Below are 14,943 nucleotides of genomic sequence, written 5' to 3' on the forward strand. Positions count from 1 at the left end.
ACGCGTTAGGGTGGGTTTTCTCCTTCCTCGTAAGCTCACCCTTTAGCGATTCGAAGGGGGACGTGGTGGGGGAGACGGAGGCAGGTCGGAGGCGTGGCTTGTATCAGGACTAGGAAACCCGCAGCTTTTGCCACCGGATTGTCCTTAGTCTCCACTGAGACGCCACACGGCGCAGTCGAACGCGCGGATTTTGGTGCTCTGTGTAAATTTCTCTCTCAACAATCTGGTGTATTGTGAAAGGTCATTAAAAGCGTATACATCGCGAACATATACAGCAAACCGATCAACAACTAAATTAACGTTGTTTCCATCAAAGTGTAAATAAAATTGCTCGATCGGATCGATCGATCTTTGTAAATTGATCTGATTTACCGGTTTGAAATAACCGTGCAAAATGATGCACACTATGAGCGAACACACGGGTGGAGCTGGAGGGCTGGGTGTCAGCGTGCTTCCCTTCGATGGCATGGGTTTGTTTGAACAACAACGGCCCAGGTTCCTCTTCAAGATGCCCAAGGTTGTGCCGAATCAGAAGGCCAAATTCGAAACGGAGGAACTGTTCAGGAGATTGAGTCGCGAAAGCGAGGTAAATTGAGGATTATTTGTTTATTTATTAATTTAGATAATGTCATTAACAAGCAAACGGTAGATAGAAAACCGAAATTACAAATTGATTCGGATAAAAAACTGAATTCGTGGACAACAGATCGAACGTACGAAGCAAAAACGCTAATGAACTTGGATAATTAGAATGTTTATTTATTTGGAAGTAAATGAAAAAATCATGTAACTTCAGACCATTAATACTATAAATACTACCACTAATACTACGAACACTGTAAATCACGTTTCGAAGCTTAACATTGTCATGATCGATTGATTGTTGTGATGGTCGATTGTTAAAGTTTCTCTTGATACTTCGTTTACTTCTGCCTGCTACGTAGTTTCATTAGCTTACTCGATATTCAAATCCGGTTCTCCAATGATTCATACAATTCATCAAATTTGTATTTATACGTGAATCATCTGGATAATTTAAATAGTTAAATCTTCCAAATTGAAATTATCCTTGAAACCGTGCCATTAATTAATAGCCAACTGGGTTTATTCAAATGACTCATTCAAAAAGAATATCGTTTCCTTGAATTTTACGCGTTTCTCTTTTCTAGCGAATTAATTCCCGCCGCTGATTTCATCCGTTTCCGACGGTTACTTAAATCTCTGAGAATCGCCACTGAATCATACCCAACTACTTACAAATCGAAGTAAATTTCGAATTATATAGCGCAATGAAATTGGTTTAATCTTTGGCGTAATCATAGAAATTGCGAATGAAATGATTATCAGACAAATTTTCCGAATTCTTGCTTGTCCAGGTCAGATACACTGGATACCGAGATAGACCAGTCGAAGAACGTCAGGTACGCTTTCAAAATGGCTGTCGGGAAGGTTATACGGAGATCGCGTTCGCCGCAACTGGAACAAACCTCCAGCTCGTTTTTGGCAATGCATCTGGAAATTACGGCGGTGACATCAACGACTGCGATTTTGAAAAAGAACGGGGCAAGGTCAGTGAATATTTCTTCAATGTTTTGCCGCAAATCGCTTATAAATCTCTGCATCTTTAACCGATCTACGCGGAACTTCACCTTTTTCTTCCTTTTCAATTCCTTTCCTCTGAATGTTCATTTTTATGGAAAAGTATTTCGTACACTTGACGTAACGAATGATTGTAACAGCGCGGTAGACGGACATCGATAAGAGTTCTAGGCTCTTTAAAAGTGTTCAAGTAGAAATTAAAAGTCTCAATCCTCCGTAAGCTAATAGAGTAGCTAATTGAGCTTTAATCGAGCTATTTCCAATTCTTCGTGGTTTTAAAATCTTAAACTAACGTAGTACTTAAAATATAGAATTTTAAACATTCGTAAGTTCAATCTTGTTTACAACAAATTATATATCACTAATATCGTACATAAATCGATAAAGAAACATCGTGAACTATAATTGAGCAATTCCAGTGATTTGTAACGATTAGCAGATACCTACCTACGTTTGTGGTAGCGTATCTTTAAACTCGTAACAGCGATTGTCACCTTAATTGGTCCGTTCCGAGCTGACAAATGTGAGGGAGGTCATTAAACGAGCTCGGACAGAAGGTCTAGTTTTTCGTGTCCTTGGCGTCATATGTCCCGGGATGTAGCGTCGCCATCACGAGAAATTTAGTATCCGTCTTTACCTCCCGAACAATAGTGTCACCTTGTCACCATTCTCGGCAGAACGGCAGACATCCGGTCCCGAAATTCTCGACTCGGCATCCCTGCGGACGGTGAACAAGATTTACAACGTAACAGCGCGGCGAGTAAATTTATGGCTGCTCTAAAGATTAAACTAACAAATATGATCCGAGGAAAATTCTAAAACTCCAAGGAAGAGGAGTCGTTTTTCGATGTCTCGTCTAACGAACATTTGGTGTTCGAAGGGTCAGCCATAGAAAGGTCAATATTCATACTTTTTTTATATAACAGAGTTTATATAATCTTCGCGTTTGTATTCTGATGAGCGTTGCGTGGCTTCTTCAAGCTACTGAAAAGGACTCGTATCCTTGTACGCCGGCGCCGAAAGAGGGGCGTCGAGGCGTCGCCATCGCGATCGATAGGTGCGTCGCGAATTCGCCATTTTCTAAAAAGCACGCGTGCAAATATTACAAATCTCTTCTTCCTCTGTCAGTTTTCGTTTCATTTCTTTCTTTTCCCTTTTATAGTTTTACCTAATCACCTAATACCTTGTTGAATAAAACGAATTAATGTTATTAAAAGATACATCACAAGTTGAAGTTTAGAGCGCATTTAAAAAGGCGCTTTAAGATTGACGATACCGCGTGAGTTTTGGAAATCAAGAGATTCAGCGATCCCATTAACAGCTACTGGAGGCAATTAGCGTTTTTTCAAGTCCGTCAAACAACCCGAGAATCCGTACCAGATGCCTGAACGCTTTACAAGTCACCCGGTATATAATGGGTCATAAATCTTCCTCCGTCTCTCTTGGGATCTTCCGAAGGGCGAACGCCGCGTCCTCCGATAGAATTCTTCGCCACTTTCGGCTTTGGAGAAATCGAAAGTAACAATGTTTCGCTCCTGTCGGACCTTAACGTTTACAATTTTTTGCAATACTGAATATGTGTTGATTTATGGCTGATTTCCAAGAAATTTCGAAATAATTTAATATCGGGTTGCTATTGATTTCACATAAATTCTATATATTGCTACTCAGTCAACAATGATTCGACATTTATACGATTGTTGATTCGAGAGTAATTCAATATCGATGCATCATTATTTCAAAGAATTTCGATATTAACACCTTTGCATCTGGTAGCACCAACGTTGTCAACGTGTTGTGACCAAATGTCAGTGTCTGGTGTATGTTGGTATCAGGCGCAGTTCAACCCTTTACGTAAAGTTTACGAACTTGAATTACTCTATCGAAAAATGCCGGCTGCTTTGGTCCCAAAATTAGGGGACTTTGGATCCTTATTGATATCAAAAAGTGCCGATACTTAACAATACTATACAAAAGGAGCCAGAATCTCACTAAATCTTAAATATCCCGTTTCAAGTCCTTATCATCTTACAACATTTTTCGATGTTTTAACCATCGCGAACAATCCTAAACTTCTCGTATCACGAGTGAATCACAGCGGCATCCACATCCCACAGAGCCATCATCGTCTCTAGATTCTGTTTACGCTCCGCTATCAGGCAACGAAGCATAGAATCGCGCTAACGATTCATTATTTTCCTACTGGAAATAAAAAGAAAGGAGAGAGAGAGACACGAGGAATTGCCTGGTTGTTTACACGGCTGCCCGCGGCCAGCGTTTTGTTTTAATCGACAATGAGCGGAGGAGAGAAAGAGGCGTAATAAAGAGCGACGCACGGCTGCACGTGTCCACCATTGTCTCTTTCTCGTTCCCCGTAGAGAGGAAATAATTAAGGGAGAGATTCGCGAGCTAGATAAAGCTCGATAAAGACCGGCAAAATGAATAAAAGGGTGCGCTAGGAACTCGTCGTTTCTCGTCGATCTTATCGAACTTTCCTCGACAGTTCACACTCGTTTTACGTGTTCTTCCTTGCTCGATCAATCTGATCTTAGTCGTTAATCTTTATCTTTGGAATTTTGTGTTTATATACAGTGGAATCTCGTTTATTCGCGCTTTGCTTATTGGAACAGATCAACGCTTGGCTCTATTATTATTTAAATATAATATTTCGTTAAAAATGATTTGAAAACGTAATTTTATTAACGCAAAATCCAACAAATTTAGATAAATTGCGAGTAACAAGGAATTACCATCTATCAGAAATAGTTGAGATGAAAATGAACGAGGAATAACTTAATGTCCGGTCCTAATATTCTAAGAGCAGAAAGTAAATTATCTTTAACGCTTGAAGAGTTAATTCGAGTTTAATAATGTTAGAAATAGGTGACTGAATAGATAGCTGAGTTGGCAGACACGTGATTGGAATTAGAATTAGAATTTAGGACATAAATTTCTCAGCCAAAATCGAAACGCATTGTCCTAGGTTAAAATGATTTACATCTCTGCCAGGATACTCGGTAGTCCCTTCACTGGTGTAAATATAAATTCAGAGAACTATTACAGTTCCTCGAACGGTATCTTCTATCTTTTTCTCCAATCGTAAAATTTCGCGAGACATAACGTGAGCCAAAACTCGATCAAACGACACGCTTTACTTCGACAAACTCAAACCACAAAAGCTTCCCCTATAATTCCAAATGGTCTTCGAATTTCCTTCCTTCCAGTTTCTGTACTAGAAAGCTGTCAACGCAATTTACTTAGTTCCCAAGGTTATTTTATGGCTCCGTTTTTGCACAGGTCTCCGATTTTTCTTTCCTCGTAAAAGTGAGTTAAATGAAAACAAAACAAAGTACCAGGAAAGAAAAACGACCGTACAACGATACATTTCGAGGAAAGACAGAAGGCCCCGACACACTGACCGTATGCCCCATCACGGTGTTCTCCTTTCCGGCAGGATTGCGTTGACGAATGTTTCTCGTTCTGCCCATTGTATTGCCGGACGTGGATCGCGCGCAAAAAGGCAAAACGGCTACGCCTACCGAAAAACAAAAGAACCATCGAAATAGCCGGTCGTTTGTCTCGGGATATTTAGCTATGCCAGCCATCCACCCTTTCCCGATTTTTCACCCCTTTCGTTCCGCGTCGGGTCGATTTTACATCTTGCTTTTTTCATTTCAACCTCGTTCTTCCTTTTTCCTTTCTCTATCTGTCTTTCTCTCTCGTCATCCATCGTATAATATGTAAATAAGTCAACGAAAGGGTTGCTCGCCGAAAGTCGTGAACGAGACACGCGTTACAGTTTAAATATCGCAGCCTATTATCCTGGCGATAATGGGTCACGCCCCTGGCGGGCAGAAAGAGAAAGGTGTCGAATGGATTTTTTCATGTTTTTTTCTTTCTGCGATTCCGGTTCGCGTGAGAAACTTACTTATAGCGACGATTAAAGACGGTTGTTCTTTAAATTGTTTTGTCGGTTTGACTTCTTCTTTCTTTCCCTTCCCTTTACACGTGTTTTTTATTTCGTTTCAGCCCTTTTATCGGCAAAATTCGACACTTTCGCTGTACAATAATCGTACAATAATCTTCCGTTTATTGGGGCTATAACGCAATAAGTATATTTATTGGGACTCGTGCATAATAATTTACAAACGAATAATATTAATTAATCGAGAAAAACATCTTATATGAAATAAAACAATTTAGTCAGGTAGGGTCTATTTTTACTCGCTTGTCTTGGTTCTTTTCTTGACCTTTATTCGATTGAATAATCGCATTGGACAACTGTCGAGTATGGTTTACAGTTTACAGACTGAATAAAAAACGTGATGTCGTGATATGAACACACATGTTGGTGGGAGAGTTGGCTAAATAGAAATTTATAATGAAACGAGAGAGATACGTGAATCGCATATGTCCTTCGAATCTTGTACTTACCCGTTACGTGTCAGACAACGATTTGTACGCAGAGTCGTACCACCTCTGTGTAGAGTAATACTTTTACGATTGCGCATGATATTTGACGTCACACGATCTGTCTGTTTTGGAAGCTTCGACGAACAAGTTTCCCGAAGTTCTTTCCTCGACGTATTTCCTCTGGTTTAGATTTTGCTTTAGTTGCGCCAAGGTTCGTTTGTTTCTTCTTCTTAGAGTCTTTCTTTCGTATCCTTTGTCGTATTCTTCGTGTTTCGTATCTTCAATAATTTTAATTTTATTTTTCCTCTTTCGCAACTTTCGCTATTCAGATTCCTCGTTTTATCTCTCTTCTAAATTAGTTATGCGTAATCAGAATTTCCATAATTTCCTGATGTTTCAACTTTCCTCCTGCCTAAGGCAATCTGGAAGTTTCCCTGTGACGAAGGTTTTTTTTTTTGCTATCTCGCGCAAATTACGGAGTAATTCAGTCGTCTTTCAGAAAAGGCGGCAAACGATTCGATTATCGGGTCTATCGAGGTTCACACCGCCCGCTGATGGCTCCCGTGGTTCGATTATGATTGCATAAAGAGCATCATGCCGCGCGGTTACATTGTTACGTCGCGTCGACAACCAGCTGTATGTTTCAATGAAAGAAGAAACTGGAGGCGAAACGAATAACGACGATTTCTCGTTCGACGCCTTCCTGTCTCTTCGTCTTACCGACTTTTCTGCCCCATTTGTCAAAAACCTTTTCCATTTCTTCCATTCGTCGTTAAATAATGTACAACCTGTAATTGTCATTCTTGCACTTCGACAGAATTGATAATATTTCTGGACTGTACCAATTATGAGAAGAGTATGAAAATCAAAATGACATGGAAAACGCGAGTCCGATTATTTCGAGCAGTGTGTTCGAGAGAACAGAAGAAGCTTCGTCTGGTTTTTCACGGTTAGAAGTTGGATTCCGTAACAGTTTCTAAATTTTACAACACGACCGGAAACAGAACCATTTGCCAGGAAATAAAATAACCCTCTTGAGCAAGGCAGAGATAATTGGCCGTTTCGACTTTTTCGAGGGCCGACGGTTCGACCCTTCTCTTCCTTTCCGTCCCTGTTACTTCGCGCAAATCGCTCGTAGGTCAACGTCGTGCCTAAACCGTAAAACCGAAGAGCAGTCGCTACCATATTTTCACGTTTTCAACTTTAATTCTGTAATTTCAAAATTATTAATCTTTTTAATCCGAACATATTCGAATATGTTTGTAACGCTTCTTAAAATAATCTTAGATATATTTTCCTTTTGTTCGAAGTTTAGATCGAACATAGGAACTAAATTTTTCTATTGCTAGCTAGTATAAACAAAATAATGGTAATTTGTAGAATAATGTTAAGGAAATAAGTTTCACTTTAAAGAAAAGATTTGTTTTATAGCTACAGAGATCGAATTTTTCCGTATTGCGTTACAAAAGGTGACGCATAATATATATATATATATATTATATTATATTGGGTTTTGAGAGATCCACGTCTAGGTTGATATTGATTGTTAGGATCACTGTGAAATTTTCAAGCAACCCAATACTTTAGATGAATCGAAAAGGCCGATTTTCTCGTTGTCCTCGTCACGGCTCCGCTAGTCATCGTCCACCTCGCAATTTCATCTCTCCTCGGAGCTTGTACCTTCCAATCTGCGTAATCGTTCTCTGGAAATAAGAAACGTTCACGGCACAGAGCGGGAGAGGGAGAAAAACATGATTGAAAGTCGAAGGCGGATCGCTGGACTTAATGGACCCCTTCCACGGTGCATCGAAGGTATAAGCTTCTCGAGGGACGGAAAAGGAGCAAAGATTACGTCTTAACGGTCGAACGGAACAGTTTCAAGCGTGTTGTAGATACGAGTTTCTTGCTCCAGCAGAGATTACACCGACAATCTTGGTATTTTAATTACGACCATTCTCTTTGGGTTTAAGACGTAGACGTCTGGTCGAATACAATCGAAAGTCTTGCGGGAAGAACGCCTGATTTCCGGGAAATAGCATGAATCATCGCTGGCAAATGTGGTGCTATACCATGCCTACATTCTTGAAAATAAAGATAGGGAAAATATATGTAACAGTTTGGCATGTAATTTATATTGTTTGTGTTGGAAATTTCTTGAAAATTATATGTATATTTCTTTAGCGTCTCTTCTTGTTTAGTGCCATTAAAATTGTTAAGAAATTCTACTTTTTGGATTGAAATTTGTCATCCGTCAGCTTCTAAATTTATTAAAAATTCCATATAACTTTTGTTCCTCTAATCATACACAGTTAGAATTTCCAGAAAATTCTATATTCCCTTGTCGTCTGATATCTTTAAGATGCTCTCGTAGTCCTTTAAGTCGATGGTTAATCGTTTTGGATTAATCTTTGTGTAATATATAACACGAAAAAATGTCATTTTGCTTACAGGTACATCTCAGGTCTCGCTTAATAATGAACGGTGTGTGCGTGATGTGGCGTGGATGGATAGACCTGGAGAGGTTGGACGGTGTTGGATGTCTGGAGTACGACGAAAAACGCGCCGCTGAAGAAGACGCTCTTCTTCGCGACCAATTAGAACGTTATAACCAACGAGTACGCGATTTCGACGAGAAACAAAGGGCGTACAGAAGCGGAGCTACTCAACCACCTCACTTGAATCATCATCACCATCATCATCACCATCACCACGGTCATCACAGCCACCACGTGGCCGGAAGTGGCTCTGGAACCAGCGGAACCATCGAGCCTCATCTTACCCACCGACAAGATCCCGAGATGGAAGTCAGATTGAGGGCCTACTGAGGCTCCGAGAAAGTGACCAACGAAACCACTTGATTCCTCTTCGATTTGGAATTACTTCCGGATCGCCCTCGAGCCAACCGAACACTGGTGGGAGAAACGAGAGACGAAAGATCTCTTGGGAGGAATGTGGCTAACGGTTTGATACGCGTTCGTAAGGTATTCACGTTGTTTGGAGTGTAATTGCACGAGATTGAGAATCGCGAGATGCTGGTAGAGATTTGTTTGTGGTGATTTACTGTTTTCGATCTGCACTCAATATTTTTCAGCCTATTGGATTTGAGTAATTTTTCGGAACAATGGAATTTTTACTTTTAGTCGAACATTTCTAAGGCGTCGAATTAAGTTATTTCTTTGGAAATAATGCGTGTCGATACTTTTGACTTTTCGTAGAAAACTTCTTGCGTTTCTCGAAACTCCTGACAATTCTCGTCACCAGATTTTTCCCACTGTTGATGACGTATCATTTCCGACAACTTTAATAATCGACAGACATCAATCTACGATCAGGATCATTAGGTTAAGTGACACGCGTTTATCTATCTTGTTAATATCGTTCAAGAAGAGATTCTTGAGAAACACGCACATCAAGTTGCTGTTTCTGGAGGATCTCTAGGGGGTCGGTAAAATCTCATAGATTAATTCTGCAATCGAATTTTATTTAAAATTATTACAGTTAGTTATATTAATTACAGAATACTAACGACGAGAATCGTGTATCGATTCGAATCACGAATGAAAATCGATCTTTGTTATACTCATCTATCTTCGAATTTCCAACATGCCATCGCAAGTATTGCAGTCCACGCAACAAGACCGAATTTCTATGTACAATTAACGATAATAAGAACTATTATTATCGTCGTATAACACTTAAGCAATATGTTTGTTTTAACATTTTTCTCTCCGTTGTTTATTTTATTAAACTTTGATAATGATCAGTTATATCGTTACGTTCGATATTATTTTATTGCAATGGAAGAAGAGAGTTGTGTAATTATTATTGCAAAATTGAGATTTTTATTCGATCTTATGTACATACGATGCTAATGTGTATTTTCTTCCTTTCTTTCCTTGTTGATGTGTTGTTTAGCCGCAGGGATTGAAATTCATTCATGAATTAAGTAAGGTCAAGATTTTAAAAATGCGGAATGAGGAAGATTATATACAGAGGAGAGAAACTTTACGATTGTTTCTGTTCTATCGTATTTGCCAGGCCATGCAACGAAGTTTACGCGTACCTTTTATCTTCTGTCCTTACCGATGAAGATTTTTCCAGCGGGGAAAAATAGTATAAATGGCGTCGCATGCGAAACCTCGAGTCTTTGCTCCGATTAACATATCAATGTAGAATGCACGACCGATGCGGATATTCATCCATTTACAGAATCAGCATTTATTAAACTTTTATATTTACTTACATTTTCTTTTGCTTCGTGATTTCATTTTAAGTCAGAAAATCAACGAACAAAAAATGGACTTTTTTTTTCATATCTTCTCTTCTATTTCCAATTTAAAAGATGTACATTACTCAGAGCTGGAAAGAAGACTATAGCAGGTGGGTATAGGGGCAAGAGGAATATTTCGTCGACACCACTCATCAGACAGTATAATTAAAAGATGTGTTCATTTCGGTCAAAAATATTTATACTACAGTAGAAAATGCGAATGCATTGGGATCAAGCCGTTCCACTCACCTTATTTTCAGCTTTACACAGCAAAAATATTTTAGTTTTCAATTTCTATTTCAAACACGTTGAAGAAATGCTGTTGAAGATATCCAAGTACGACTGCGATAGCCGAATCGTTCGTGTTTTCTCAACATCGTAAAACATACGAGATATTACTAGTATTCCTATTTCGATGTCACTAGCGTTTTTATTATGCAAATGCAAACAGCGAACATGTCACTCTTCCACGTCAGTATTCGAATTACAGCAAAATATTTTCAATTTTTATCAGAAATGAACATACGATTTTGATCTCCAGTCTTCCCAACGAGTAACGAATCTTTTATTGGTGGAAGGGCGATGAAACGAAAAGCAAATGTCACGTGCTGGAATTCTGGAGGGAAAGAGATGATCGAGCAGTGCGTCATGTCCAGCAAGGAGTGTGATTCACAAGAGAATTCTCTTGGAAGTGAACATTTGACGAGTCGTCGACCGACATTTCGTTTCGTATGCGTCGAATATACACGCGAACCGTCACGATCTTTCCGTTGCATTGTACATATTTGTAAAGAGTTAGGTTAATTTGTAGCGGCGGCTTCGTGCTCCCTTTTGGGTCGTGTTCACCACGACGCGACGCGGCATCGTGAATCACGCTGGGGAAAACCCAGAAGTGACGAGCGACCGTGTGGAAATCGCGCTCCGATCTTTCACGCACCGATTGTATAAAGCTGTTTATCGATTAAACGTAATTTTCGTCGAACATTAATTGCACCTCTGTTTTTTTTCCCTCCACTATTTATTTCATCTCTTATCGATCGATTTCCTTAGAATAGTTCATTTTTGCTTTACTCATCTATTTCCTTGAAAAGATCCTTCACTTTTATACCTGGCCGTATCCTTTATCCATATCTCTAGAATATTTATCACACCTTTATTCGCTATTTTCTGGAACATTTCATTTTTCATTAATTTCCCTGTAATATTCTATCTTCACCGTCTTCATTCCTTTTCCCCGAATTTCATTTTTCGAATTCTTCGCTTTCCAACCGTCGATAGGAAAAGAAATTCGTTTTGTACGAGCAAGTTTCTCCGATCGACTGGTAAGAAAATGCTAAGAGATGCACGTGTTGCTGGCCGTTCGCTGGCTATTCTCAATGTTCGAAATAGCTTCGTTGATTAATGTTCCGTGAAAACATGACGAAACACTTTCCATTCGAGACGACCGTGAACCTATTCCCGTATTGTCGTTCGAGCTTGATCGGAGAAGAATGAAATGAAAACTAGAAGAATATGTATGAACGACTTCCTAAAGCGTTTTCTTGAGTGGAGTATTGGAATTCGGAAAGGAAATTACAAAATGAACAAATCATACATAATAGTGTATTGAAGAAATTCTGCAGAAATCGGCATTTTTATCAATTGAAATCTTCTCTTCCTCCTCCCGCCCCCGCCCTTCCAGAAAAATGTATGAACATGCACGGTGTAGCAAGCACAACTAAATATATCAGAATGGTTCAAAAGGCAATAAAAGAGAGACAATTGACCGATCGAAGAAATCACGGCCGATTTCAGCCGCTCGATCGACTAATACTTTCTTCCAATATGTTTGTACGTATACATGTGCATCTACACAATAGTAAACGCTCATGTATTTACGAAGCAAAGGGGTGCTGCATTAGGGGGGTTATTTTCTGGAATAATGCCGTGGGCGTTCAAGCGTAGAAATACAACAGTATCGCACCGTTGATCCTATCAAATGGAAATCGTCCCGAAATCTCCCCGGTAAATCTGCTTTTATTGTTTCGAGCTAAACGCTTCATCGTATAACATCGAATTCCTTCATTCTAAATTGGTTACAACATTATTCTAAATCGAGGAAGGATAAACTTCAGAGAATAAGATATCTTTCTCGACACTAGAACTATCAAACCTGTTAAAGTTTAGTTTTTTTGTTCTCTCAATTACGAAGCACGTACAGGTTTTTATTAACGTTAACGCAAACGATCTTATACGGTTTAATACCATAATCGAAGTTGATGATTTTCGTGTTAATGAAATGTGTAACAGTGTCCAAAATTTTTCTCGAGCAAGAGCAACATTAAACAAATTTTCCGAAAGTTTCCTGTGAGCAAGGAGAACGTTATTGAAATTTCGAAAAGAAGCAGGCGAAAGAGACAACGATCAAACAAGTATTGACCTGATGTAAGACGATAATGCGACCGTCGGAATTCTTATAAGAAGCCTTACTCGTGAAGAACCGATACGGGGGAACAAGAACCGTTGTCATTTCCCACGAACGGTCCTTCGACGTCGCGAAACCAACGGAAAATTAGCGCTCGATCTCAAGAAACTCTCCCTCGTTTGTTACTGTTTGTTACCAAACTTCGCTCCAAACGAAGCAAATTGGCAACGATAAAAATAAGGATTAAAAAAGAAAATTTACTTTACACGTTATAAACGTTTCAACTTCTACGAACTTCATAAAATAAAATTTCAAACAGATATGACTGGAAAATAAAAAATAATTGTAGCTTTAAGAACATCGTTCCTGAAAGGATCGATGGATTAACTTACGAATGAAGTTAATAACAACGAACACCATCGAACACCATCGTTTTGAAGTTCTACTGAAACGAAGGTCTATTTACTCGAAAATGGTCCTCCAAAATAAATCATCGAAGAGTAGAGACTAGTGGAGGATACACGTATAATGGAGCGGGATAATTTATTGATAGAAGCGTGACTTCTGCCTCCATTATGCAAAATCTTGACACGGTTTCCCGGGTGCATTTCAAACCGGCCACTCGAAATATCGGTCCAGCGAAAAATGGTGCCGGGGGCAAGAGTCATCAATTACGATTGGAAATAAATCGAAGGCAGATGCGACGAGTGCCTACAGGCCTTTCCCGCCGGGTCTCCGATTTTTCTCACCCCTCGCACCTCCCGCGGACAATACGACTGTTTTCAGCAAATACAAAACGATACACGAGCCCAACCACCCTCTTGCATTCTACTCTGTCGCACCCTAGTCGAATTCCTGGAGGCCCCATTGCTTTCCTTTCCCAAATATGCTTTTAAAATTGAAGTGTACTTACGTGAAAATGGATTTCTAGTAGTATCGACTTGTAAATATTTTATCGGACATATTTCTGAACGGTGCGCTTATAATTTCAAAAATATCGTAAACTGGGAAGTTCATTTTATTTTTTGTTGCATGCTTGTTAATTAGAAGTTTGAAAGTTTGCTTTACCGTAAAAGGTGTTTTATCTTTCATTTAAAAGATTTGAACGTTCAAGGTTTGAAAGTTTATTTTATTTTTAATTTGAATATTGTCGAGCAAGCGTGTCTGGCGAAATACTCTAATATAGAATAAAACAGTGAATTTTATCGGAAGCACGTGGTTCCTGTGGTTCCCTTTCGGCAGCTTAATAAACAACACGGCGACTGTGATTTGGGAAAACTGTAACGAGGTACGATACCGTTTTATCAACTGACCACAGGAAGTTAGGCGCGAGCTCTTCGATAACGCTTCTTTAGACAAATCGTAAGAATGGTAACGAAGCACATTAGCATTCCTATTAAGGAAACAATTCATATTTCATAACTTTATGAAAACGTTATTTTGTATAAAAATTGCCGATATGAATCGTATATATGAATCGTATAGATTTCAGATTAATCATGGTTAATCGTTTGAATATTGAAAACAGGTGCTAATTATGTACTCGCTAGTACTCGAACCAATCCGTTTCATTCTCAGTAGCTTCGTTTACAGTCAATTCCAGAATCTAATTTCGTGCACGATGCGGGGAATGTAGACATACGTCTTCCCTAAATACGAGCAGATTGGGAGCATGTCCTCGCGAGAACAAGGCTAAAGGCACGATCAACCTGACACTGTCTCTAGTCTCTTCGTGCTTCGTTCTCGTTTCGTTTCCATGCTCGTACGTCGCGCGTGTTTTGACAGAAACGCATCTGCCTGGTTCCATTTATTTCTTTCTTCGTTCACAATCTCCTTCGTCGTCGTTGAAACCCGTCGGAGAGTCGTGCTGATCGTTGAAGCGGAATCCAATGCCGCGTGCAAGAGAAGGAATAACCTGATGGAGGATGGGTCCTCGAGGATTTGTAATCTTCTAATGATACGGCGCAGGTTGCAGATTACTGGACTGTGTATCTTGGACGAGAGGGTTCAATCTTTGGAACTGCTCTTTCTTTCCTCCTGCTATGGGATTACGTAAGCGATTATTTTTTATGATCTTCCCTTACAGGTTTAATTTACGCCTATGGTTTGATTTTCCTTGCAGGTCATTGTAATCCTTCAGATAAGTCATCTTGATATTTGTTTTATCGTTTTTGTGTATTTCTTCGTGTTTGATGTAGGATCTGACGACAGATTTTACAGCAGTGATACTGTGCTGTATTTTTCAAAAGTGTTTTAT

The 14,943-nt window shown here is 39.4% G+C and overlaps 1 protein-coding gene across 1 annotated transcript; it reads left to right on the forward strand.

Annotated features, from left to right (window-relative positions):
- The first annotated feature begins 159 nt into the window (after positions 1–159).
- LOC117237335 (protein big brother-like) lies at positions 160–11,270 on the forward strand. The gene is made up of 3 exons (XM_033501169.1): positions 160–586; positions 1,377–1,568; positions 8,463–11,270. Exons 1-3 carry the CDS (start codon positions 395–397, stop codon positions 8,835–8,837), a joined length of 759 nt encoding a protein of 252 aa, XP_033357060.1. The 5' UTR covers positions 160–394; the 3' UTR covers positions 8,838–11,270.
- The last annotated feature ends 3,673 nt before the right edge of the window (positions 11,271–14,943 follow it).

Source organism: Bombus vosnesenskii, unplaced genomic scaffold (assembly GCF_011952255.1).
Source record: "Bombus vosnesenskii isolate JDL3184/JDL3185 unplaced genomic scaffold, Bvos_JDL3184-5_v1.1 scf7180000013370, whole genome shotgun sequence".
Lineage (NCBI taxonomy): Eukaryota > Metazoa > Arthropoda > Insecta > Hymenoptera > Apidae > Bombus > Bombus vosnesenskii.

Excerpts from the sequence above, each read along its gene's own strand:
- LOC117237335 (XM_033501169.1), top strand. The coding sequence starts at position 395 with ATGATGCACACTATGAGCGAACACACGGGTGGAGCTGGAGGGCTGGGT. Across the intron at positions 587-1,376 it reads GATTGAGTCGCGAAAGCGAG|GTCAGATACACTGGATACCG; the intron begins GTAAATTGAGGA and ends TTGCTTGTCCAG. Across the intron at positions 1,569-8,462 it reads TTGAAAAAGAACGGGGCAAG|GTACATCTCAGGTCTCGCTT; the intron begins GTCAGTGAATAT and ends TTTTGCTTACAG.